This window comes from Lissotriton vulgaris, chromosome 6 (genome assembly GCF_964263255.1).
Source record: "Lissotriton vulgaris chromosome 6, aLisVul1.2, whole genome shotgun sequence".
Lineage (NCBI taxonomy): Eukaryota > Metazoa > Chordata > Amphibia > Caudata > Salamandridae > Lissotriton > Lissotriton vulgaris.
The window spans coordinates 1,528,660,241-1,528,686,419 of record NC_141694.1 but is presented as its reverse complement, the minus strand read 5'-3'; the positions used below and the strand labels follow the sequence as shown (position 1 = coordinate 1,528,686,419).

At 43.7% G+C, this 26,179-nt stretch overlaps 1 protein-coding gene across 5 annotated transcripts in view; it reads right to left on the bottom strand.

Annotated features, from left to right (window-relative positions):
• Nucleotides 1-26,179, bottom strand: part of PLCB4 (phospholipase C beta 4) — a 1,177,624-nt gene that overhangs the window by 131,579 nt on the left and 1,019,866 nt on the right. For all 5 annotated transcript variants that reach the window (XM_086927702.1, XM_086927703.1, XM_086927699.1 and 2 more), the window contains 3 exons: nt 20,866-20,915; nt 15,434-15,499; nt 1,326-1,441 (listed from right to left, as the gene is read on the bottom strand). In XM_086927702.1, the coding sequence (XP_086783828.1) occupies nt 1,326-1,441; nt 15,434-15,499; nt 20,866-20,915 (232 nt within the window). The remainder of the gene's footprint in view (nt 1-1,325; nt 1,442-15,433; nt 15,500-20,865; nt 20,916-26,179) is intronic.

Sequence of the window (26,179 nt, the reverse complement as noted above, 5' to 3'; positions counted from 1 at the left end):
GGTTAGCAGTGGTAACGTGCACAGAGTCCTAAAAGCCAGTAAAACAGGGTTCAGAAAACAGTAAGGTGAAGGCAAAAAAGTTTGGGGATGATCCTTCAGAAAGGGCCAAGTCCAGCATTCGCCTTGACAGAGTACCTATTCTCTGAATTTAGACCTGTCCGCTGCCCCAGCAGACAACTCTAGTCATTGACATGAAACATGGTCAATGTGGTTCATGACAACAAGTTAGAAGTTTGACAGATAGCTACATCAAATTTGATGGCTACCCGTCAAACTTTTAAGACCATTTAACGTGGTAGTTTTCGGCCATGGTTTGTGGGGGTCATTTAAACGTTTTATTGTCCCTTGCCACCAGGTTTTTCACATCAATGAGGGAAAGTTAAAAATTGGCCATTCGACAGCCCACTCTAAGTTTGGCGGGTGACTAAGCGGACAGAATTTCGACGGACCTTAGGCCATTAGTAGAGTATGTCAGTACCAGTGACAGAGTAGGCTGCTTCACTGACATACATAAAGTCCACCTGACTGCAAATCAGGCAGTCGGACCTTTATGTGGCCGGTCTCCTATGTGACAGAGTACCCTTCCTGCCAAACTCCAAATCAGCCCCAATAATAATCATTAGTTCACTAAGACCTTTTAGCATCTGTGGACCCCCACTGAATCACTACACTATTCATGGACCCCAGTTTAAGCTATTTCAATGATTTGAAACTCAAAAGAATGCACAAAAATACAGAAATAACTACACATCAAGTAACTACACACATTATGAAATATAGCATTTTGATTTAATTCACACCCAAAAAAATACAACTATCTAAATTTTAATTTTAAGCAGCATTTTGAAGTTTTTCAAACTGTAGTTTTATTTCTGAAAGAGGAAGTGATGTGGTGGCATTTAACTTACCAGTTTGCTCTTTTTGTGCACACCAGTGCTTTAATTGAGGCAACCAATAAACCACATTAGATTCTGTTTGCTGAACTTGCACTGCTTCCATGAATCAAGCTAAGAATAGCAACTTAATTTTAGACTCAGATTTCACGTTTCTCAGAGCGGGTTAAAATTTTCAGTTTCGCATTTTGCTTTTTTTATGCATATACACTTTATTAATCTGCTAATATTATTTAATTTTCTAGAGTAAGTGTTTTTGACTGCCAGGGGTCAGTGGACCACAGGTTAAGCACAGACTGCATTAGCTAATCCGAATCCTTATTTTTATAATTTTTGAATAAACATGAAACACACCAAACAGTTATTTGGACCAAATAGGTTTACACCTATTAAAAGTCATCAACATCTTTGATATCAAAGTTTTAGTCTTACCCTTTCCTTTTGATTGACTTCTCTAACGTTTTCTCTTGAGACAGCTTCTCCTTATTGTACTGAGCAACAAGTTTATCACTTTGCGTACAGTGCAACTTCTGCATTATGCTGTGTTCCTGTAAGAGAGAAGTTCCTGACAATAAGAAGCATTTACTTAACAGGCTCATTAAAAAGGTATGCAGTGCTAGGGTTATCAAATATATGTAATATTGTGTGAGCCCCATTATGGTGCAATACCCCAGTAAACACCAAAATCACAAATGTTTACAAATTAATTCAGAATTGCATGTTTGGTGAAAAATATTATTGAGTTTTTGGGACAGGAAGGGTATCACTCGTACAGTCCTCTTATTAACTTTGAAATAGTTATTTTTGTAACCTTGCAGCACATTGTGGCTGGCTTAAACAGCACCAAGGCTGAAACAGGATACACCTCTATATTGTCATCATTTGTAAAAAAAAATACTCTCTATTAACGCATCCATGTGAGTTTTCCCGCTGCTAAATGCACCCTTGTGAGCGGTCTCTCTCCATGTATACTTGACATGGGGTAAGTGTCCCATGGATAACATCTTCTAGTATTTTCATCGTAGGCTTTGATGTTCATTTTAATGTTTACTTCTTTGTTATTTCCACAGGCACGAATCCTACCACACTGTAAGTCAATGTATAGTTCCACAGTGATACCTATTCATTCCAGGGCCAGTGGTGGGCTTCCAGCTCACATTCTCTCCTTGGCGGTTTACCTTTTCTAGTGTAAGGTAGTTACCACGTCTCCCTGTTTGTTTTTACTCCACTCTACGACCATTCTATCCTCTTCCATATCATATTTTATGTTTATTTCAGATGCTCCCCTTATCCCTTATGTCCTGATGAGACCTGGTTACCTTCAAGGATCGAAACTTCGTAGACTCCACACAAAAAAACAAGCATATGACAATTAATGGCCCAGGAAGGGCAGATTGACTTTTTATGAGATGTGTTGTTTGTTAGAAGAATTTGTGTTGGTGGTTCTTCAAACTCACTGGGGACTCAACGCACTTGTTTTTCTGTTTGAGGTGGTGACAATTATGTGCTTTTTTAGTACTATGAACAAAATTTGCTAAAGATAAAAACAAAGAGTATGTCGGTCTGATCCATTGTATTGAAAAGGATAGGATTCATTGCTAAGGGCTAACAGCCTTGAAGATCTTTATTCTTGGTTGGAGTGATACCTATAAGCGCCACTGGTAACTGGGCTCGGGAGAGGCCATCCCACTTAATCTAGAGTCACTGGCCAGCACGGTTGGGAATTATTTTGTAAAACGCTTCTGCCAACATGGAGGGAGCACTTTTGGCACAAAAAAGTTTACCGCATTGCCTGCCCTGCCATGAAGGCATGACAGACCAGTTTGCATTTTTTGTTTTTTAAACACAGACCCCCAAGTTGAGGGATTGTCTTTCAAGAACAAAGTGTAATCTACCTGATGTGCTGGGAAAGATGTCATCATTGTTCATGTTTGGGACAAAACTGGTGTACATGGTTCTAGGTATGGAAAAAGCTGTCAAGATTGATGTTGGAGGGGCCGCCTTAAATAGAGCAACAGTTTTTCCTGTGTAATTTCTCCTTACACACTGTTTTGCAGGAGCAGATACGACCACCTAAAAACTGTTGGTTACTCCGTGTGCACAGTCTGGAGTAAGTGGGAGTTGTATTCAGTTCCTGGTTGGAGCCAGTAGGACTGATTTGCATTCTTTTAAGTGCATACTCATGGGTCTAATTGACCCCATATAACGTGTATTTACTGTGAAAACCAATAGTGCAGTAAAAGCAATGTAGGCAGCAATAAATTACTTTCAGTCTAATTATCAATGTAGAAACAATCTGACTGTACTGTGACTGCTGCGGGACCAGTTATATACTCTAGCAATGGGAGTTAATGAGATGCTCGGGATTGATGCTGTGTGGACTAGAGATGGATTCTGGTCGGCACAAGTGACTTCAAAGAGTTCTTCTGCTGTACAGATCTTTTCACTCTTTCTAGTTCTGTTGCTGACGTCAGCATGACCAGCTCTCTACAGCAACTGTATGAATGTCTGGACCAGCTCTTTCAAGCAGCTGTATGGGTGTCTGGACCAGCTCTCTAAAAAAGATGTATGGATGTTTGGTCCAGCTCTCTCAAGCAGCTGCATGGATGACTGGACCAGCTCTCTTCAAGCACCTGTATGGATGTTGACCAGCTCTCTTCAAGCCGGTGCTTATTTTGAGCAGGTGGTTTCCTGTGCTCGGCACCAGCACTTAATTGGTTGCACCAGCACCTATGACAGTCTGCCACATGGTGGGCTGCTTGTTTGATTCAGAGTAAGCACAACAACAGTTATTTACAAATTCAGTATAAGTTTAAAATGACTAATACTTGCTGCCCGTGCTAATCTTATAGCTTTGGGGGCCTGGAATAGTCTGAATTGTCACACTTCTAGGGTGTGATGGTTCATAGCTGGTTTGGTGCTGTCATTTGTAGCGCTAGCAGGGGCAATTGACGGTGTAGGCTGCAATGGCCCCTGATGAAGGCCCTGGCAATTATTTTTTTACAAATTAACCACTGCTTCAATCACCTGTTTGGATGTCTGGACCAGCACTCTCAAACAGCATTTGGGGGTTTGCATGGAAGGCACTGCTCTTTTATAAAGAATATAGCAGTTGTTGCTGTCCTCATCTCAGTCGCTGTTAATGTGTTCCTTCCTTGCGTTCCACTGGTTAATTTCCATGTTCCACTGAAAGTTTTGTTGTTTCCATCCAGACCCGCAACAAACTGGCTACATTGTCTTCTGCAGGCACGTGGAGGGACAGGCAGAGGGACAAAGGGAGACAGATCTCGACATGGTCTCCCATTTCTTGGAACTACACATGTACGTGGAGGACTCCCTCCCCCCCCCGCCAGAGGTATCCTATCTCCCGGTGTACACCACCATACAGGTAAAGTTGTCTGCACCCCTCTGTTGCTGCTATCCACTGATCATGTCACAGCTTGGACATGAGGATAGTAGACACCCATGGTAAATGGTAGTTCAAAATGGGTGAACCCCCTCTCCAGTAGGGTCAACCACTCTGAAGGGGGCGGAGCACCTTGCTCCTTAGCAAACACAAGCATATGATTGACGGAGTGCTGAAACTTTTCAGACACTTACCCCCAGTCACAGATCTGGGTTGAACCCATTATAATTCTTTAGCTCACTTCACCACCTCATTTCAGATCCAGCTATATGCAAATCAGTCTTGACCCTGTGCCTCATGGGAACAGTCCAGCCCGAACTGTCAAGCTAGGTCTGCCCACCGGGAACAAGCATCCTGGGACCAGTTTCTGGGTAACCCCCTTCATCAACCAGGCTAGCTTTAATCCAGTGCCAAAGTGAGCAAGGGACCCACGTCTGGTGATACCCTGCCAACTTAGGGCGAACAAAGCAAACACAAGTAGATGTGAACGGATCGCTGAAACTTTTCAGACACTCACCCCCAGTCACTGATCTGGGTACCTTGTTCCTTAAACATGTAAAGCACCTTCCTGGAATCTCAAGTTAATGTTCTGTGCAGGAAAACAAACCGAGCCTGTCAGAAATGTTGAAAAGAGCAGCAGGCAGCACAGGGCTACTGCCTTAGAGACTTTCAACCCCACACCAATTATGTGTGAGTTTCCTTAAGAAGTGAATGAGGCTGGCTAATCCCTGGACCCCCATGTGTCCTGATCTCACTAATATATTTCCTTGTGTATGTAGTATGTACACTATTGAAATGCATGTTCGTGTACATACATGGTCCTATGTTGTTTCTACACATACTTCTGAGTGAATGAGTGCACATACACGTTTTTCTGTGCGTGTGTGTATATTTGTGTGTGTTTATACTGAGACTAAAGACAGTTTCTGGAACATAAGAGTGGCCCTTACGAACCGCAGAGAGATCACCTGCATTCTCCCTGCACCGGCATGCTGACCCCATACAGGTGTTACGTACATTAAGATCTACTGATTGTGCTCACTAGACCATCACAAAAGTCATGATGAGTCACTGTATAGTTTGTTATAGTTGTAGGAGGGAAAGCCCCTAGGGGTGTCGCTCTCCACTGTCTGCTCCCACGTTCAAGGTACAGAGCTTTATGTTGTTCCACGCCGCAGGTTATGTTGCCTTTGGTCCTTCCGAATGCACACGATGCTGTAGCCGACTTATCCAATGTACTGTCAGTTAGTCAATGGTATAACTATATAACTAATATTTCCATCCAGGATGACTGCATCATCCATAAGTTGTACTAAATTTCAGATGAAATTGAGTGAGGAGATCTAGCACAGTTGAATTGAGATGAGATGACGTGATCAAACATTTTTAATTATTTCCGATGGAGTGAAGAAAAATATTTCTCTTTTTTTTTTTTTACTGTTGAGGATTTCTGTATTTTCTCTAGGTGGATGTGTGTGTGTGTTTCATCTAATTCAACTTTATGTCTGAATGCCCAAAGCTAATACATTTTATTTTGAAAACAGACAAGGAATGGATGAGCATGGCACAGTATACTGCGGCCATTTCTAAGCCTTTTTTTTTAAAACAAAGTACCGTGTTTTGTGACTTCCAATAGCCGCAGCAATAATCTACTGCAGCTCCTCTGGAGTGTTAGTAGTGAAACAGTAATTCAATTTAATCCACTACAAAGGAACACTGGCGGGGACGCTTCAGTGCTCTTCGGAGGCAGCCCCAGAATGCAAAATGGGCGCCTCAGCGCCAGCATCTGCCGCCGCCCCGTCAAAGGAGAGGCGGGCTCTGCCCGTGTCATCTCGCGCTGCACTGACAGCCCGCAGATTTGGGAGATCTGTGCCCCACAGCATCAGAGCATGTCATAGCCAGCAGTGCCTAAACGTGTATTTAGCACAAATGCGTGAGAAACGTAAAATACAGCGTGCAGCACCTGTTCCAGCGTAGGAAAGACACGGCGTGGGTGGACGTGTGGGTGGTCGTCGGCACAGAGGTGTTCGCTGCACAACAACATCAATTGTCTCCCGTCACTGGTTCGAGAATGTGTCACTGCCTAAGACATGCCACCTACAGAGGGGACGGTACTACACAGGGCCAGCTTCAGGGCTGGTGGCACCGGGTGCGACACAGTTTATTGGATCCTGCCCATTGACCCCCCTTCTCCACACATTCCCTCACTGCCACCCTGTAACAGTGACCGCATCTCTCCATAGCCCTTCTCCGACATGCACTTCATTTGTGGTATAGCGCGTCCCATACCAGTGTAGGGTGTGAGAGCACTTTACATCACACACACATTATACAGATCCAAAGAATCATACGCGTGTAAAACAGTCTATAGGAAAAGTTACATGAGGCAATGAGGTTTACATGGTGTAGGAATCACTCGTCATCCCCGCACCAATAGTAGGTACTCTAGTTTAAGAGTGTTTGGTCTGGAAAAGTAAAAACTCACGATTAAAAAAACCACAGGGATTAGCCTTACTAATAAAATCAATTTCTGCACAAACAAACGCTTTTTAGCAGCATTAGAATAATGAAAGACTGGGAAAGCACAGCTTTATAACCTATAGCCTACAGTTTCCATACAGCTCTTTGATGACAGTCAATAGTTCACTCAGCTTCATTAAGAATTTAACTTATAAACTGCAAGTAACAAAAGCATCTCTCTGACAAAAGCAGTAACCCAATGAACTAGCTACATAATATGAACTTTTGTGATCTTCATGGTATATGTGCTATGCAGCAGGCATATTAACCCTCTGCACTACTTTATGATGAGTAACAACTTTCAGTACTCAGATTTTGCTCCAGCAGGTCCATTAATCACCAGATTTATCTTGACATTTTTATTGTTGCCTGAAGATTGATGAGGCCAAGGAACTCAGCAGTAGGTGCTTTTAAATCCATATTACATATTTGAAAACACGGCGCCCCCGAGGTCAGGCCCGGCGCAGTGGTACCGATCGCACTGCCCTAAAGCCGCCCTGGTTTTACAGAAGATAAACAAAAACACACCTCGTGAGAGGAACCACACTACTGTGCACAATTCACCAGGCAATACCATTCTCTCAAGTGTTCAATTCCACTGTGTTTGTAGAAGCCACACCTGCCATCAGTAGCACTGTGGGGCATCTGGAAAGGGTGGTCCCAGTGGTGTCAAGCTTTACTCGCAGAGTGAAGCCTGACTGGAGGTATGATGATGGTTATTTAGGAATTCAGTTCTGGCCATTCCCTAAGTCTCAGTTGTGTGCAATGTGAACACTGAATGTTGGGTTCATTTGCAGGATGGTCATCTGGGACATCTTAGATGGATGCATGGCTCTCTCTTATGAGAGTATGATTAGAATGCGGCTGGTGGGTTTTGCGCATTCATTAGAGTTAGTCTGCTTGTGTTGTTTCTGCCTATGCAGCATGTCTGAGGTGGATGACTCATTGGTGTTGTGTGATAGCCTGCTATCCTGAGTATCTGTGCTACATTGGTAGTACGTGAGATGCTCTGTATGAGGTGACCTGTTGCTCTTAAAAAATGAAGACTCTAAGATGTTCTGTTTTGTAGTTGTATGTCAGGATATCAAGCACAAAAATATAAAGCAACTAAAATAACAAAGCCAGAATTTTAACTACCAAAATATGATTAATTAAAGTGCCTTTACATGTGTATTTATAAAGTGCGCATTTACCTCTGAGGATATGTTTTTGTGCTGAATCACAAGTGTTGATTGTAGCCAAACAAAATGCTACTATTTTTTTATTGTCAAAGGTATGAAAGGCTGAGTTGGCCCACTGGGATTCAAACCTGTGACCATGAGCATGCGGTCAAATGAAGACTCATGAAGTTTATGCAGTAGTCTACTACATTCAATAGACCATTTTTAGTATGTAATATTGTTGGACCTGGCATCCTTGGTGTGGTTTTTCCCTTTCATTTAGCCTCTGCATCCTGTGTTTTGCTGTGTGCTGGACTGCTTTTTTTTGCTGGTCTAGATGCTTTGGGCACTTTGCCACTGCTGTTCAGTGCCAATGTGCAAGTACTCCCAGTAAATTATTGTTATGAATTGGTGTTTCCATAATTGGATTATTTGATTTACTAGTCAGCCCCTAGTACAATGCACTGTGTGTGCCCAGGGCCTGTAAGTCAAATTCTGCTAGTGGGCCTGCAGCACTGATTGTGCCACCCACATAAGCAGCCTGTAAAATGAACTGTCTGTGCGCAGTCCCTACTGCCATCTCGACCTGGCAAGGGCACCCACTTGCCAGGCCCTATCATTCCCTTTTATTACATATGAGACATCCTTATGGTAGGCCCAAGGTACCCCTGGGGGCAGGATGCAGTTTATGTGAAAGGTATGCCATGTACAGGTGTGTCAGACATGTCCTGATAGTGAAATACTGTGTATTTCGTTTTTCACTACGGAAAGGGTATCTGTCCCAAAGGATAGAATGGGAGTTTATTTATGACATCCTGTAAGTATAAGTTCCCATTGGGACGAAGTAGAAAGATGGGGGTTAGTATGCCTCAACTCATAATATAAAAATGCATCTTTTAGAAAAGATGATTTTTATAGTGTGTGTTTGAAAATACCACTTTTAGAAAGTGGGCATTTCTTGCTTGGCGATCCAGTGTGCCTCTGCTGGTTTGTGGCGTGACTATCTAGCTTTGGAGTGACAGGGGCTGGGGATGTGCATTCTGTTCAGACAGCCACTGGGGGGTTTGAGGTGTGTCTTGCCTTTCCTGGACGAGTCAGGGCTGGGCTGAGTAGACCTGGGCTGCTAGGTGGGAGGAGATGCCCATGCACCTGAATAGGTCTGGTCTGCCTTGGACAATGCTGTCTCCACCTCCTGCCAGGAAGCTGGGCCAGGGAGGACAGAACTGGTTTGGACTGAGCACAGAGCCTCTCTGCCACAAGAGGACAACGAGAAATTGAGTATTACTATTTGGGCCCAGACCTCAGGACTTTAGACTACTTCTGAACTCAAGAGGAACCTCTGCCAAGAAGAAGAGCCAGGGAAGCTGAAAGAGAAGTACTTCCCCTTTGCTGTGTGGGATTGACCTGCAGTTACTGTTTCTGCTAAGAAGAGGACTCAGGACTGCTGTGTCCTGCTTGCTTGAAAAAGATCTCCAATGGCTTGTGTTGAGCTTGCCTTCTGTTTTGAAGTCTCAGGGACACAAAGACTTCATTTCCTCTGTCCTTCAGCTCCTGGAACTGCTGTTTTAGCTACCATAGAGGGAAATTGCAACACCAACGCAGGTGAGCGATACTGCAACCTACAACAATGCCGTGGGCCCTGCTCGTGAAGTGCACAATGCACAGCCCAACTTACACCGCAGCCCGACGCCGCATTGTACTAACTCTGGGGCCATCACAGAGACCGCTACCTGCACCAGAGCCGAGGGCACCACTCATGATGCTCACAATGCACCACCCCGACTCACATCGTAGCCCCGACCTCACCGATGCTGGTGCTTCATCATCGCAGAGCCGATACCTGACGTGGATGACCTTCCGAATCCATTGATCCCGCATTGCCGTAAGGAACCGAAGCCTCAATACCACCCCGGCATCACTTCCCCGGGAACAGTAAGTAACTAATGCCTCACCTCCCCTGCATCACAGTAAGGAACCAACACCTCACCTCCCCTGTGTTGGTAAGGAACCGCAACGAAGCATCACCTCCCCGACGCTGTGCACTGTCTTTGTTTTCATTGTTTAACAATGAACTGTTCTCTGGGGTCTGTATGACTCTGGGCCCAACGCCGCGCACCTCACGGTCTGCACCATACTTTGGGATTTTTAGCTGTGACGATGTTGTAATAGCCCCAGGTGGAGCTATTTATTGCTACATGCTTTATTGTTTGTAAATAACCTATTTTTGGTGATGTCTTGATATATGTATGATAGATGTTTGTCGCTTTGGTCTTGTTTTATTTAAAGATTTCCTATTTTTCTAAACTGGTGTGGTGTCCATTTGTAGTGTTTTCACTGCATTACTGTATGTGTGAACAGATGCTTTACACACTACCTCTGAGTTAAGCCTGACTTCTCGTTCCAAGCTACCAAGGGGGTCAGCAGGGGTTGTCTAAGGGCGAAACTCCATTACCCTCACTAGAAGCAAGGGTCCCTACTTGGACAAAGGTGGAAACCACTGCCAACTAGAGACCTTGATTTCTAACTAACTAACTAACTAACTAACTAACTAACTAACTAAAACACACACACACTGAAAAAACATAGGTTTCAGGGTCTTTATAGTCAGTTGGACTTTTCACTCGTACAAAACCATAGAAATTCCCCCGTTATAGTTAGTTCAGCTAACTATAACTTGCGCGCCCACAATACACTGCTGATGACGTCATATATTACATCACTCATGACATGGTCAGTGACATCACTGATGACATCTCAAATATCATCACTGATGACATCATCCAGTCAATGTGTGTTTTTCTGAAAATTAAATATGTTTTACATATGGATATGTCAAGGTCGATGGATGAATAAATGGGTATATAAGTGTCTAAATTGATGATTTGTTTGGTAAAATTGATTGTATAACTTACTGATTAAGTGTATCTTAGTGAATACATGGGTTAACGAGTAATGTTTAAATATGTAAATATCTGTATAAGTCTCTCACTTTGTGTATTAGTAGCAGCATGGGTTGGTGAGTATCTACCTGAGTGTCTATATGGGTTATTAGTTGTTTTTTTTATATCAGTATGAGTGTCTGTGTGTCTGTATGGTGCGGTGGGGGATATTACTTAGTGCATAGATGCATGAATGAGTGACTCACTGTTTGTATGTGTTGAAGATAGCATGTGTGCAGGACTGTATGGATGGATGAGTCTGTGTATGGGTGTGTTAGTGAGTGAATGACTGTCTCAATGGTTTCTTTATGAGTAACTACATATATTTTAAAGTATTATATGTCAGTATTTGTGTATGTAAGTGAGTATATGTGAGAGTGAGAGATTGGAAGAGTTTCTGTATAAATATGTATGTGTGTTTTTAAGTGATGGTTTAAGAGAGTAAGTATGTGTACGTTTCTGAAGAAGTAAGTGTGGTGGTGTGTGTATAACTGTATATGCAAGTAAATGGATGTTGGATACTTTGTTTGCATGTGTGACTATATGTGTGAGTAACTATGGATGAGTGGCGGTGTGTAACAGAATGTATAGGTATATGAGTAGATATGATGAGTGAGTACATGTATGAGTGACTGTATAGGACTGTTGGTGAATGAGTGGATGTGTGTATAGATCTTGGAATTACTGAATAGGTGTGTTGTAACTGGTATTGGTATGTCCATTGTTTTGAAAATGTTAGTTTTTATTTTTGAGTGTGTGTATCAAAGTTTATATTAGGGTGAGAGGATGTTTGCCACTCTATCACAAGGATGATGTCATCAGTGATGTCATCAGTGATGTCATCAGTGATGTCACTGACCATGTCATGAGTGATGTAATAATATGTGACGTCATCAGCAGTGCATTGCAGGCGCGCGAGTTATAGTTAGCTGAACTAACTATAACAGGGGAATTTCTATGGTTTTGTACGAGTGAAATGTCCAACTAACTATAACGCCCCTGAAACCTATGGTTTTTTCAGTGAATTTCAAACGTTTTTACATGCTAATTTCTAAATATAACATCCCCGAAATCTATGCTTTTTCAGTGAATATATTACATACTGGCGGTTGCCAGTAGGTAATTATAGTTAGGACTTAGAATTAAAAAGGAAATTCGTAACCTTCTTTTCCCAATACCTTTGGCGAAACTTTCAAAACTTATGGCCCGCTCCGCTCCTATCTTGAAAGTTTCGGGGTGATTGGTCAAGCGGGGGCTAAGAAAAAAGGGGGGTCCCAAAACGTGTTTTCTCCATGTTAATTCCCATAGGAAACTTTAGACACGGCTACAGCCTGAACTGCTGAACAGAATTACACCAAATTTGGCAAAAAGGTAGCCCTTGGTTCAGAAAGAGCCCTTTTCATTAAATGGTGTAAATCCGTTCAGTAGTTCCTGAGAAATAAAAAAAAGAGAGATAAAAAAATGTATTTTCAATAGCAAACTTTAGACTTGGCTACTGCTCAAACTGCTGAACGGAATTACACCAAATTTGGCATGAAGGCAGCCCTTGCCTCAGAAAGAACTCTTTTTCTTAAATGGTGTAAATCCATTCAGTAGTTGCTGAGGAAATCAAAAAATAAAAGTTTCGATATATAGAGGCGTGGAGGATCCGCGCACCCTCCCGATCACGAGCTTCATGCTAATTGGCTGTCAACACTCCAAACCAGGAAGGGTTGGCAGCCATCTTGTGCCTCGGTAGAACAAGGCACAAGAAAAGAGAAAAACTAAGGCGCAAAACAAGAAAAGGGGGCAGGTTTTCTTAGGGAAACCCCCAGGGCCAAAAAAAGTATGCTTCCTAGGTAACAATATGCATGCTTCCTAGGTAAAAATCTAGCTTTCTACCAAATTCAGTATAATTCCATTCAGCCATTTGGTCTGTAGCAGTGTCTAACCTTCCTATGGGAAATTGCATAGGGAAACAGCATGATGGGATCCCCTTTTAGTCACCCTCACTTGAGAGATCGCCTCAAATCTTTCAAGGTAGGAGCTGACGTAGATGAACCTACTTTTTGGAAAGTTTTGTGAAGATTTGGCTCACTGCAACTAAGTTATTAGAAAAACAAAAGGCACTTTTCCTATGGAAAATCCGACCTAACTATAACTCCACAGTGGCGACTGATGAACAAGATGCTGCTGTCAACTACACCCAGATGTAAAAAGCTAGGTAGCTGGTAAATAGATGAGCCTCAAATACCCCTGAAAGGTCCACAAGGTATTAAATCTCAAGGTGGTGAAGTACTCAAGATGTAAATACTCTTGTCAGTTCCACACATATGTGAGATGCTAATGAAGCTGAGAATTTCTCTAACCTGCATCACATTTTCTACATGAACAAACAAGATGTGAGATCAGGGGGTGGGTAACAATTACTTAGGCCCTAAATTATCTAGGTAATTTTCCTGTGGAAAATATATCCCAGTCAGCTCCATCCAGATGTGAGATGTCAAAATGTTAGAGAATTACTCAGTCCATGTATAACCCTATAAATTCCACTAAACAATTAGATGCTGAAGTAGATGAGAAATGCTCACGCTTTACACAGCAAGATACAGAGGTGGTTGAGTATTACTCAGGCCTCAGTTGCTACCAGTAAGTCCATCTGAATACGAGATGAAGAGTTGACAGAGAATTACACAAGTCTCAATTACCCCTGTCGGGTCCACTCCAACAGAGTTGTGCTATTTTTATGTTATGAAATGGCTTAGCTCTAGAAGATGTCACACGGAATAGTGGTTAATTGTTCAGCTTGAAGAGGATGAACAGCTAAGCAGATTCTTTGGCTGATTGCCATATGAGTACTGGTGAAGGGGTAGAGGTCAGGTGTGACGAGAGTGGTGTGCATTGTTTTTTTTTGTTTTGTATTAATAAATGTGTATTATGTGATGTTGTATGCTGTGGTAACATGAGGTGTTGAGTGTAGAAGCTTTTTCTCTAATCCTATATGCAATGTGATATGGTGTGGTGGGTGTACTGTTTGGTGATTTCACTGGGAGGTTGGTGTGAAAGCACCTAGTTCAGGCCCGGAGTGGCCATAGAGGGCACCAGGCGTTTTCCCGGTGGGCTGGAAGGGTGGGGGCCGGTTCTGGACTGATGGGGGCCATTTTTGTTACTAGTGGCTGTTTTTGCAGCAGTGCTGCAAAATAAAATCAGCCACCTGCAACAAAAGTGCAGCAGCAGTGTTTTGCGCCAGCACCCCAGGGGGCGGTCCGACTTAATTACCAGGGCTGGTTTGCGTTCCAAGTCCGGCCCTGGCCTAGTTCAGTCAGCATGAGTATCACATTTCCTGTGACAACTTTGTTCCATTGTAATCAAGTGACTTATGGGTCAGTAGTGACTTGCATAGTTTGTGAAAGTTGTTGGCAAGACTATGGAGAGGAACTGTGCAGTAAAGATGGTGGATTGGTGACCTATCTCTGTATATACAGGGAAAATATAAAGAGAATTTAAAAAGAGGGAGGAAAGGAGAAAAGGAAAAACAGATGTAAGAAGAGTGGAAAAGGAGAACTGGAAAGAGAAGGTTAAATAAAGGAACTAGATGGAGACGGGGCAATGAATTAGAGTGATTAAGAAATAGGCACAGTAGAGAAAGGAAAATAAAAGCATAGGAAATAGACGGGGAATAGCTGAACAGAAGGAAGGGGAAAGAAGAGAGAACGAGAAGGGGAGCAATGAAGGAATAACAGGTAAACAGAGGGAAGAGAGAGGGAAGACGATGAAAGAGAAAGATCAAAACAATTGAAGGAAGACATTCTGAAGGCTAATGGAGAGGGCTGGGTCAGAAGAGTTGAATAGGTTTAGATGACATTGAAGGTGCACTGGGAGTAAGGAGGGGATGACTGCATGTTGATAACAAAGCTTTGTGGAGACATAGTTGATGGAGTTAAGTGGTAAAGGGACAGATTTTAACCAAAGGCGGTTTGACTTTATCTGGCCTATAATGGCCTAAATAGGTACGACATAGAAATGCCAGTCTTGTGCCCGTCACTTGAGAGTCCCACGCATAAGTTACCACATTGGCTTGAAGGTTAGTGGAAGCAGAAGATTATTGTACAGCTGCAGTCATGCTGCCATTGCACGCCCGTACACGCGCTGCAGTGCATCATTTGCCAACACCCAGACCTTCAGGCTTATAGATTGGTTTTAGCTGCAATAAGTAGAATAGGTAACAAGCACAAGAAATCAAAAGGGGTGGTGGAATGGTAACTGTAATTAGCCAGCCCCAGGACACAAATAGTAGGAGACCACACTTCCTGGATTTGAGCAGTTGATGCATCTGCAATGCTTTTGCCCTGCAGACCTGCACAAGCGCTTTAGTGTCATTGCTATTTCATCCATACTGGCATAGAAGAAATTTAAACTCAAATATACTTCAGCCAAATGTTGAAGAATAGCCACCATTTACGAGTCACAAGGATTAAATATATGAAGCTGTTGTGTTAGGCTTAGTTAATCGATTGCTGTCAATGATTGTCTTACCTTTGCATGCTTCTTCTTCAAAGAATTCAGCTCTTTCTGATGCTTCTTCAATTGCTTCAGGTAAGCCTAAAAGACAAACATTCAATTCATCGGCAAATAAAATGGCAATAAAATTGTATAATTTGAAGCATTTTAATGCAAACTAAATTCTTCTGCTATATATATTTGTATTTGGCATATAACATTGCATGTTCATGTTAAACCTCACATATTCAAAGATGTGCATGACTGTGCAGCTAAAATGAAATAACTGTCTCTAGAATTATTCACCAGGGGTCGTATTATAGATACAGCGCATTTTCCTTGATTGCGCCAGGCACACCTTTTTAGGTCTCGCCTGTCGATGCGCATGCGCATCGAACAAGCGAGAGTATTGGGACTTATCCACTCTTTCCCCAACTTGCAAGGAATCGTGGCGATTCCTTGCAGTGCCCGTGACTTTTAAGCTCAATGCGCATGCGCATTGAGCTTAAAAGCGCGTGCACATCAGTTCCCTCAGCCGCACTCCGCCCCCTCCCCTTCCCGCCGTGTCGCATTTCTCCTCCCCCCTCCCCTCTGTTTGTTTAATTTAACCCGCTCCGCCCCCTCCCCTTCCCGCCGTGTCGCATTTCTCCTCCCCCCTCCCCTCTCTTCCCTCCGTCTTGTTTGTGTTTACTAACACGTCATTTATACCATGAATCTAAGCAACGTATGGTGAGCTTTCGGAACGACAAGATGGCCGGCCCCTTTAGCTCTTTTCACCTTTCCGCATTGTCCTTTCTCCGTGTTTGTTATCCTCTAAAGCACGTGTGACCCGTCGACGCAGCGTTGTGCGTGCTTTTAAATAATGGCGCCTCCGCTTTCGCTTCAGATATGCCGGTGACCATGCCGAGTTTCAAACGTTTAGCTCCGTAAAGGTAATCTTTTTTATAATGAGAGGCACTATTTTATGCGTGATGGTTGGATGACTTGTGCTCCCGGCCCGGTTCTATTTAGCCAAGTAAGTCGTCTCATGTTCATGAGCCATTTAGTTACATAACTTTGCTAGTACTGTTAGTGCTTCATTTTGCTAATATAGGATGTGCATGCTTGAATGGCACGTTCCGCGGAACGCTTGCAATGGAGTTAACCCGCATTTGCCTCTTTGGAACCATTTTATTGACATAGACCCCTCTAAGTGTAGGACTCTTGTTATGCTTTCCAGGTGTTTCCATTTTTATAGTGTGCACTTTTTTCACGTTTTATCCGTCTGTGGTTTTACTTTTAGTCATCCATTGTTGCGTCACGTAGTGCACATCACTCTGTGCGTCCCGTCACCTTTTTGCGCTGTTGACACTTAGTGACTTACATCATCAAGTCTTACATAGTGTACGTTACTGTACTGCTATAGAGGCACCACACACAGTGACACTTATGTTTATAGGTCAACTGTGCTTGCCCCCATCAATGGGCCATTTGTCATTTAACCAGGAGTTAGTACTGCATCTACACCATTCCTGCACTTTTTTATGCGATGGGGCTTGGTTCCTTGTTAGTTGTGCCGCATATGTTAATGTCTCAACGGTGCCTGTTCCTTTCAATATGATATGTGTTCCTATATATTTGGAGATGATATGATATGCACATCATGCATGCAACTTTTGAAGCGATTATTCCTTGTTTCTCGTAATTGGGCTTTTGTTGATTTAGGCTTGCGCAATGGAGGGCCACTTACAATAGGTAATCTTGCTGTGTCTCGCAGCAATTCTGCTGTGGTGGTTCTGTACTTTCTTGATCCTTGTTTTCTTTTTTTCTTATCGACATACTGCAATGGTGTCCTGATTGTTTACTCTTTTAACAGACTTCACAACATGAACCATTTACTATAAAGCTCTTGGAAGAAGTAGGTACTCATGGACTCGTGAGGTTTTACATATACTTGAAATAATGAACCTTGTGCTTCTTTAATTTGAGGTGAGTCCGGGGTGTATGAATGAGTGATGATGCTCTTTGAGCCCACTATCTTAGATTATATGGGTGATGGAACTTTCTTAGAACACTCAGATTGTCCGACCTATGGAGCTCCCCTCTCTGCATTACAAATAAGAGAATATAGTGCTTATGAGTAGCCTCATTTATTGTTACCCATGAGATGGTAGTTGTGTTAATTTTCTATTATAGATTATACAATATGTGCCTACTTCCGCTTTTGATGCTTAGCGCGATTTGGAACGATATACTTAACTTTATAACCTACATTCTGAGTCCAAAGCCAGACGTTACAGAGGTGAGAAATAAGTTCACCCTCCCACCTGCACGTTGTCCTGTTACTGTGGTACACCTTATATATTATATATAATTTTATAACCACATACCTACTTCTAAGCCAAATATTTCTGAGGGGAGAATAAGTTCACCCTTTTCAACTTTGCCTTTTTCCTGCGGTTAATTTTTCTCACTCATTCTTCTTGTCAGGTTTTATCTCTATTCTACTCTGCACTTAGCCTCATGTGAGGTATTATTTAAGTCTTTTTCGATAAAACTATGTGTTGTTTGCTTTAGTAATGTATTACCCTCACTCACCCTCACCCTCAACCCCTCAAACTCACCCTCAACCCCTCACCCACCCTCACCCTCACTCACCCTGACCATCACTCACCCTCAACCCCTCACTCACCCTCAACCCCTCACTCACTCTCACTCTCACTTATCCTCACTCACCCTCAACCCCTCACCCTCACTCACCCTCAACCCCTCACCCTCACTCCTCACTCACCCTCAACCCCTCACCCTCAACCCCTCACCCTCAACCCCTCACTCACACTCACTCTCACTCATCCTCACTCACCCTCACCCTCACCCTCACTCACCCTCAACCCCTCACCCTCACTCTAATCCTCACTCAACCACCCTCAACCTCACTCACCCTCAACCCCTCAACCTCACTCACCCTCAACCCCTCACCCTCACTCACCCACCCTCAACCCCTCACCCTCACTCACCCTCAACCCCTCACCCTCACTCACTCACCCTCACTCACCCTCAACCCCTCCCCCTCGACCCCTCCCCCTCAAACCCTCACCCTCCCTCACCCTCAACCCCTCACCCTCAAACCCTCACTCACCCTCAACCCCTCACCCTCAACCCCTCACTCACCCTCAACCCCTCACCCTCACTCACCCTCACCCTCAACCCCTCACCCTCAACCCCTCACCCTCAACCCCTCACCCTCAACCCCTCACCCACCCTCAACCCCTCACCCTCAACCCCTCACCCTCAACCCTCACCCTCAACCCCTCACCCTCACTCTCACTCACCCTCACTCAGCCTCACTCAGCCTCAACTACTCCCCCTCACCCTCACTCACCCAAAACCCCTCACCCTCACTCACCCTCAACACCTCACCCTCACTCACCCTCAACCCCTCACCCTCACTCACCCTCCCTCACCCTCACTCACCCTCACCCTCACTCACCCTCACCCTCACACAGTGCAATAGTTCTCAGACCATTTCAGTTAGAGCTTTTAGAAATGTTTATGGCTTTTTTTATTTGTAATACTTTAGCATTGGCTACAGGAAACAAAAATGCTAAACATATACCAAAAAAAACCCATAAACAATTCTAAAAGCACTAACTCTAATGGTGCGAGACCTATTGCATTTCCAATGCTTGTTAAAGGTGCGCCCGGAGTCATCACAGAAAATGCACCATAGTAGGATGAATGTGCTGCCCCCAGGGCAGCTGCAAACTCGCACTTCCCTGGGGGCAGCTCATTCATGTGAAAAACGGAGTGGCTGCTTTGAAGCCGCTCCGTGCTTCACAGTGCAGGCGGCAACCCACCAGGAATATTAGAGGGGATTAGAGATCCCCTTGCAGGTAGGTGCAGTGAGTGACTGCACCCGCTTGCAAGGGGATGTCTGAGGAGTCCATGGAATCCCCTTTTCCCACTCCAGTGGGCTGCTATCAGGGGGTCTCTACTGACAGCTTCCTTGCCTCTGCATTCACATCTGTAATATGGCTCAGGCGCAGAGGCAAAGGGATTCCAGCATTTGCATGCTGCCACGCCCCCATGCACTTGAGAGAATGCCCGCAGATGATAGCGCTGGCACTTTGTACACCAGTGCTATCGGTATTACAGAAGGGGACTCAGAAGTGTCTCCAACCCCTTCTGTAAAACCAAAGTGCCCCAGGGTGTGCAAAGCGGTGGCAAGCGTCAATTGCGCCTCCGGGGCACCTCAGTAATACGGCCCCACGTTTCCTCCTATTCCACATGCTCTGGAGTATTCCAGGTATCGATGTTTTCACCAAATGCACACATGCTTTAAATGGAGTAGTTGATGAACTGAAGGACTGAAAACACACTGTAGTGCAATAATGTGCAGAGTATACAGTGCATTACCTTGCTTTTGAGTTAAATTCAATAGACAATCTGGGGAGTTAAAACATGTCTAAATTCTTTAGGAAACTCTTGGAATCTGTTTAGATTGCAGATTTGTAAATCAAATGAACAACATGCATCCTTACAAGCATGAACAATACCTGTGCTAGGCTATCCCCTATCCTGAATGTACATAGCGTGCCTTAGTTAACAGTTAAGTTAATATAACATAACTATTTGTAAAGCGCCCGTTCACCCAGGGGGTATCTTGGCGCTGAATAACCTATGTTTATTGTTATCCAATGATACTCGTTTTATCGACCTCAGCAGGCTGAAAAGCTGAGTGGACATGCTAGGATTTAAACTTCTGACCATGAACTCGAACATAGGCCTCTACATTGGACACATTTGCCCACTTAGCCACCAGACGCTGCAATATAGAGATCATGCTCGCTAGATCACCTGTTGGTTTATTGTTTATTAAAAATAAAAAAAGAGCCATAACATTTTATTAGCCTTTTACCTCAACTCTTTTTTCATTGGAAATTGATTGCTTAAAAACTCAATATTTTGTGGTATCTTGGTCAAACACAATGTAATTTATCATGACATAACACGGCACAACAAAAATATTATTAATAATTAATAATAGCAGTAATAATAATAAATATAATAATACATGTTTTATAGTATATTTTAGTTCACAACATAACAAAACAAATGAAACAGAAAGACCAGCTTAACCTCATAGGAGCGTCGAACGTTCAGCGCCCAGTGCTGAACGTTCGAAGAACGAATGCTGGCCCGTCGGCCAACGGTCGTGCGCAGCACTGGCAAGGTAGTGCTCGCGATGACCGTTGGCCGACGGCAGCACTTAAAGGGTTAAGAAAACAATGTACAGTTTTCTTTAGTGCAATCAGGCTTTGCACAGCTCACAATTTTATGAAAAATGAAAATATCATCTTGCATATTTTACCAAAGAGTTTACCTAGTGACAGCCCTTATTCTAATGATTAAATAGCCACACATAAAGTCTGACCACACCCAACCAAGGAAAGGCTGCCTAGATAATAATTACCAATGCCCACGATTACCTTCATTTGCTTTAAGTCTTCTAGATCGATTTGAGGAATCGGTTCCACAGCTGGAAAAGAAGCAGAAAAATGTTGGTGAAATTTAGACTTATGGGGTCAGATAAAATCATGTAATTATCTGCACACGAACATACGTTTAGGCATTGAAAAACGATTTATACCTCTTTTCCTAATCCAGCAAACGACCTTCAGGCGAATGCAAGCATTACTTATGGGTCATGGAAGTCCAACGTGAAAATACATAGGGCCTGATTACGATGTTGGCCAGATCGCAACTGGCAGCCTGTCAGTTGTGATCCGACCGACATCTGCCCCTGCATTATACATTATGAGGCGGCGGTCTGAGGCAGCGTGCGGAGGGAGCAACCGCTGCTACTCTAACGGGGCCCAGTGGTCGGAATGTAGGAGCATATTATCAAGGGGGTTTATCTCCGCTTTTTTGGCTTTAAAAGCCAAGAAAGCGGAGATAAAATGATCTCCCTATTACCTAGCTGTCGCTAACACCAGTTAGCGACAGCTAGTAGGAGATAGCGACCATCTTGGGCCCCACTTTGCATGTCAGTGATATTTATCACTAATGAGATGCAAAGTGGGCGTGCCAAGATGTTAGCGACTGAAATCAGTCGCTAACATCGCTATCTCCTATTACCAACTTTTGGAGATATTCGCGCTAAGCGGGAATATCTCCAAAAGCTAACACCAGCCCTGAGCAGTTCTTAGCCATGTTATCCAATGGGAGGTGGATAACATGGCGAAGAGCATTAGCTCGCTAATGCATGAATATCGCTGACTTTTCAGCAATATTCAAGCTTTGCGGCGATTTTTACCGCATTTGTGTTAAACCTTGGTAATACCAAGGTTTATTTGCGGTATAAAGCGCCGCAGCGCTGCGGTAAATTTTTGTCCCTAACCAAGCAATAGCGATAATTATCGCTATTGCTTGGTAATATGCCCCGTAATCCCTACATAAAGGGTGGTGCCTTCTCAAGCACCACCGTAGGGATTACGATTTCCCTTTTGGTCTGCCTTTCTATGGCAGTCCGACTGAATAGACAGGCAAACGGAAACGGACTATGGGGGCCCCGTCCCCCCGCAGTCTCCGCTGAGAGGTCTGGGGGGCACCTATGGTGCCCCTACAAACATACATTTTCCTAATGCAGGCTGTGCAGCGGCCCTTTTCTGCCCGATGCACAAGTCACAATAGGCAAATGGATGTTTACGACCGCCTCAAGGGTAGTTGCATCCAGATTAGTCAGATGGAACCCCGATTGCTTGTCGGTCAGTTTCAATTCCAACACGATGTCCAACCGGCATTGTAATAAGGGCCATTGTGTTGACTTACACTTTTTGTATTTCTTAACGCTACTGGCAGTGCACCTCAGCGGTGCAGACCATTATTCCAGTCCCTCTCGGTCAATAGCAGAATGAGGGCTAGATGTGCTTTCTCAAACACTCACACTTTCACAGCATTCACACCTCAGCAGGGGCTTGTGGAACTGTAGATGTTTGGAAGTACGTTGTAAATCTACGTGAATAGCCACAAAGCGATGACCATGTTACATGTTCCTGATACCCTATTTTTGTAAACCCAACAACCTCTGTTTTAAATTCCCCTTCCAAATGAAGAGCAATCCGCAGGAATTACTACACTTCCACATACAAAATCCACATCCTTTATGGAAAAAGGGCTTCCTGAATCCCTACTCAATTCTGTCCCTGATATTTTCGATGTGCAATTCTCAACGTCAGCAAATGCAATGTGGCTATTTTCATCTGATGGACATTCTACAATATGTTTTAAATAACAATACCTTACCATTTACTTTTAATCCATACAAATTGCTCACTTGAAAGTAGCTACAGGAGCTCCTTACATCAGTTACCACTTTAGAAGCATCTTAGTAAGGACACAGTGAAGGAGAGGCACTGCACTATATTTAGACTGTCATATGTCAAGAAATTATGGACTAATATCAGATGATTGGAGTTTTATTAACAAAGATAGATATTACACAAAATTGGCCTCCATTCAGTACATATTTTGGGAATGAAACACATCTACATTCTTCACCCATTGGCGGGCATGCCCCTCCTGTTTAAGATTAAAAGACTCCATAACAATCAGATACAACCATTGAATCTACAATCTAAAAATTGTTAAAGTATTGATATGTGATCTGGTGAAAAGATATTGGGCCGATAGAGCAAAAGTGACTCACCAAAACAGCAAAGATAAAATCGTCATGCTGTCTATAGTCATAGAACGCCGGACCTGCATACCTCAACCACGCCTCTCCTTCTACACACCCACCAGACATCTCCGCTCTGCCCAACTGACCCAGGCCACCATCCCATGGATCCACAAGACCTCGGCTGGAGGAAGATCCTACTCCTACCTCGCTGTGAAGTCCTTGAACTCCCTGTCTCTACATCTCAGGCAATCACTGTCACTGTCTCAATTCAGGAAGGACCTCAAGACCTGGCTCTTCAACTGAAGCACAGATTCTCCCCACAGTGCTTTGAGACCCTAGCGGGTGAGTAGTTGCACTCTACAAGAAACCGGATTGATTGATTGATATAAATAGCACCATCATAGTGCTTCAGTCGTCCAGTTTTCTTCATTAGTAAGGCCACGCATATCTTATCATCTCTATTTCCTATCTATGTACTAAGCAGTACACAGCATTGCTCGGCCACGATGAGACATTGTGAACATTTTAGATCACAATCATATTTGTTTTTATATGATCTCCACTTATGGCAATGCTTTTCTGTTTTTATCTTGTGTCAAGGGGGATAGAGCCCTAAAACAGAGCATGTCATGAAACTATTGCCATCTTTCTACGCACTTCCATGTGCTTATCTTCCCTCTTTGCCAATTACGACCAGCCTGTACCTACATCCCCTAAGGTGGCTTATTCTAATTTCAGAATATCCTTCTCCTACCTCGCTGGGAAGTCCTGGAACTTCCAACATCTACTTCTCAGGCAATCACTGTCACTGTCGTAATTCAGGAAGGACCTCAAGACTTGGCTCTTCAACTGAAGCACAGATTCTCCCCACAGTGCCTTGAGACCCTAACGGGTGAGCAGTTGCACTCTACAAGAAACCTGATTGATTAATTGATATAAATAGCACCATCATGGTGCTTCAGTCGTCCAGTTTTCTTCTGCAGTGAGCTTCATCCGTAAGGCCACGCATATCTTATCATCTCTATTTCCCATCTATGTACCAAGCAAGACACAGCATTCCTGTACCACAATGAGAAATTGTGACAATTTTAGATCCCACTCATATTTGTTTTTATATGATCTCCACGTGTGCCAATGCTTTTCTTTTTTTGTCTTGTGTCAAGGGGGATGGAGTCCCAAAATAGAGCATGTCATGAGACTATTGCCGTCTTTCTACGCACTTCGATGTGCTTATCTTCCCTCTTTGCCAATTACGACCGGCCTCTACCTACATTCCCTAAGGTGGCTTATTCTAATTTAAGAATCCCAACTGCTTAAAGCATGGGATGCCTCAGGGTAATTGACTCTCCGGAAGGTGGGCCTTTTTTTGCTCTCCTATTTTCCTCCTTCAACAGTATTAACTCAAGAGTGTGCAGGTCTGGTCGGTCATAAGCATATTGGGTAGCTGTGCAACAGCTACAAACTGAGTCTGTCCAAATCCATCCTCATCATGCAGGCCACCTCTCCTCCTTCCTGTTCATACATTTTCTCCCTCAGATGGATACTGTCTTCAGGACCCACCCAAACGTTATAGCTGTGTGCACTTTGCCACCTTTTCTCACTCTGGGATCTCATTCTGGAACTTTAGGGCCAGGTGAGCAAAACTAGTTTAGTTTTGCAAAGCTTAAAATTTGCTAAATCACTTGCTTCCAACCACATAACAGTTACAATATACAAAGTGTGCTTTGAGTCAGAAATGTCTTTGAGACTTGTAAAGTTCATTTTGCAAGCAATTCCAAAACGCAAAAGACAAAGCCTGCCTCCCCGCCCTTCTTTGCGAATTGGTATGCAATGTATCAGAAAAGGGTCTGCAATTATGGGCGAAAGCCATTGATCTGTTACAGACACTCAAAAGGGGTGTAGGCACATTGGCAAAGTGGATGATGTCCAAAAGGGACAGCTTCCTCCTTTGAAATGGTGGCTGCTTGTACTGGGGGAACAGGCAGTGGGTCAGTGGAGCAATGCCAGCTCCCCTCCCAATATTATTCACTGAAATCCTGCATCATTTATTTTAAAAGGAACCCCTGACCCGTATCGGGTGCTTAAACAATGTAGAGAAAGTGAATGAAGTGAAGTAACACAGTCATTCAGTGAGTTACAAAAGAAATCCTGTTTTGTGACTCTCTACTCATGGCATTTTGCACTATGGCGGATTGGAACATCAATCGCAGTGCTAAATGAAGGTGATGTTGCAAACCGGTAAGAGTGCAAAATAAAACAAGGCTTTCATTCTGAGGTGGAAGTTACTTCGATAAGTGCAGCCCACTCCGGTCCAAAAATAAATGGAATCTCTTGGAATGGGGAATTAGCATGTGGGACTGATTTTTCCAATCATAAAACCACACAGAATTCCCAGTTCTGCATGGTTTAATGCATACATTTACTATGCGTGGCACAAGTTACAACATGTGTAACGATATATCTGTAAGAAACATTAGTTAGTGATAGATTCCTTACCTTAGAATATCCCCAGGCGTCAGACTGGATCCGGAAAGTTTTTTGTCAGCAGTAGCCCTGCACGTCGGTAGGTGGTGTTGTGCGGCTCAGAGTCCGTCGCTGGCGTAGTAAACTCTGAAATGACGTCACAGAGACTAATTATGCGCCACCCAGCCGCGCTGATGTCAGTTCTGTTCATGACTTTCCGTGCCAGGAACGCAGAGCCGTGCAAGGAACTGACCACTGGTGCCATGAAACTAGGGACCTGGAAGGGATGACCTAAAGCCTTTGAAATCAGTTCGCAGAACGGGGTGGATGGGTGGGACGGTAAGTAATCTATCACTAACTAATGTCTCTTACAGATATATTGTTACACAAGTAGTAACTTGTGCATCTGAGACACATTAGTGATAGATTCCTTACCTCAGAATAGATACCCCAGAAATACCAACCCCGCAGGTGGGTCTGCGAACAAGATTACACCAGAAAGTCATGGAGAACAGAGCGGCCAAAGAAGTCGTCTCTCCGGACTTGACTGTCAAGGCAATAATGCTTGGTAAAGGTATGCAGCGAGGCCCACGTAGCTGCCTGACAAATGTCCTGCAAGGGAACGCCGCGCCCCAAGGCAGTAGTGGCTGCCGTCACCC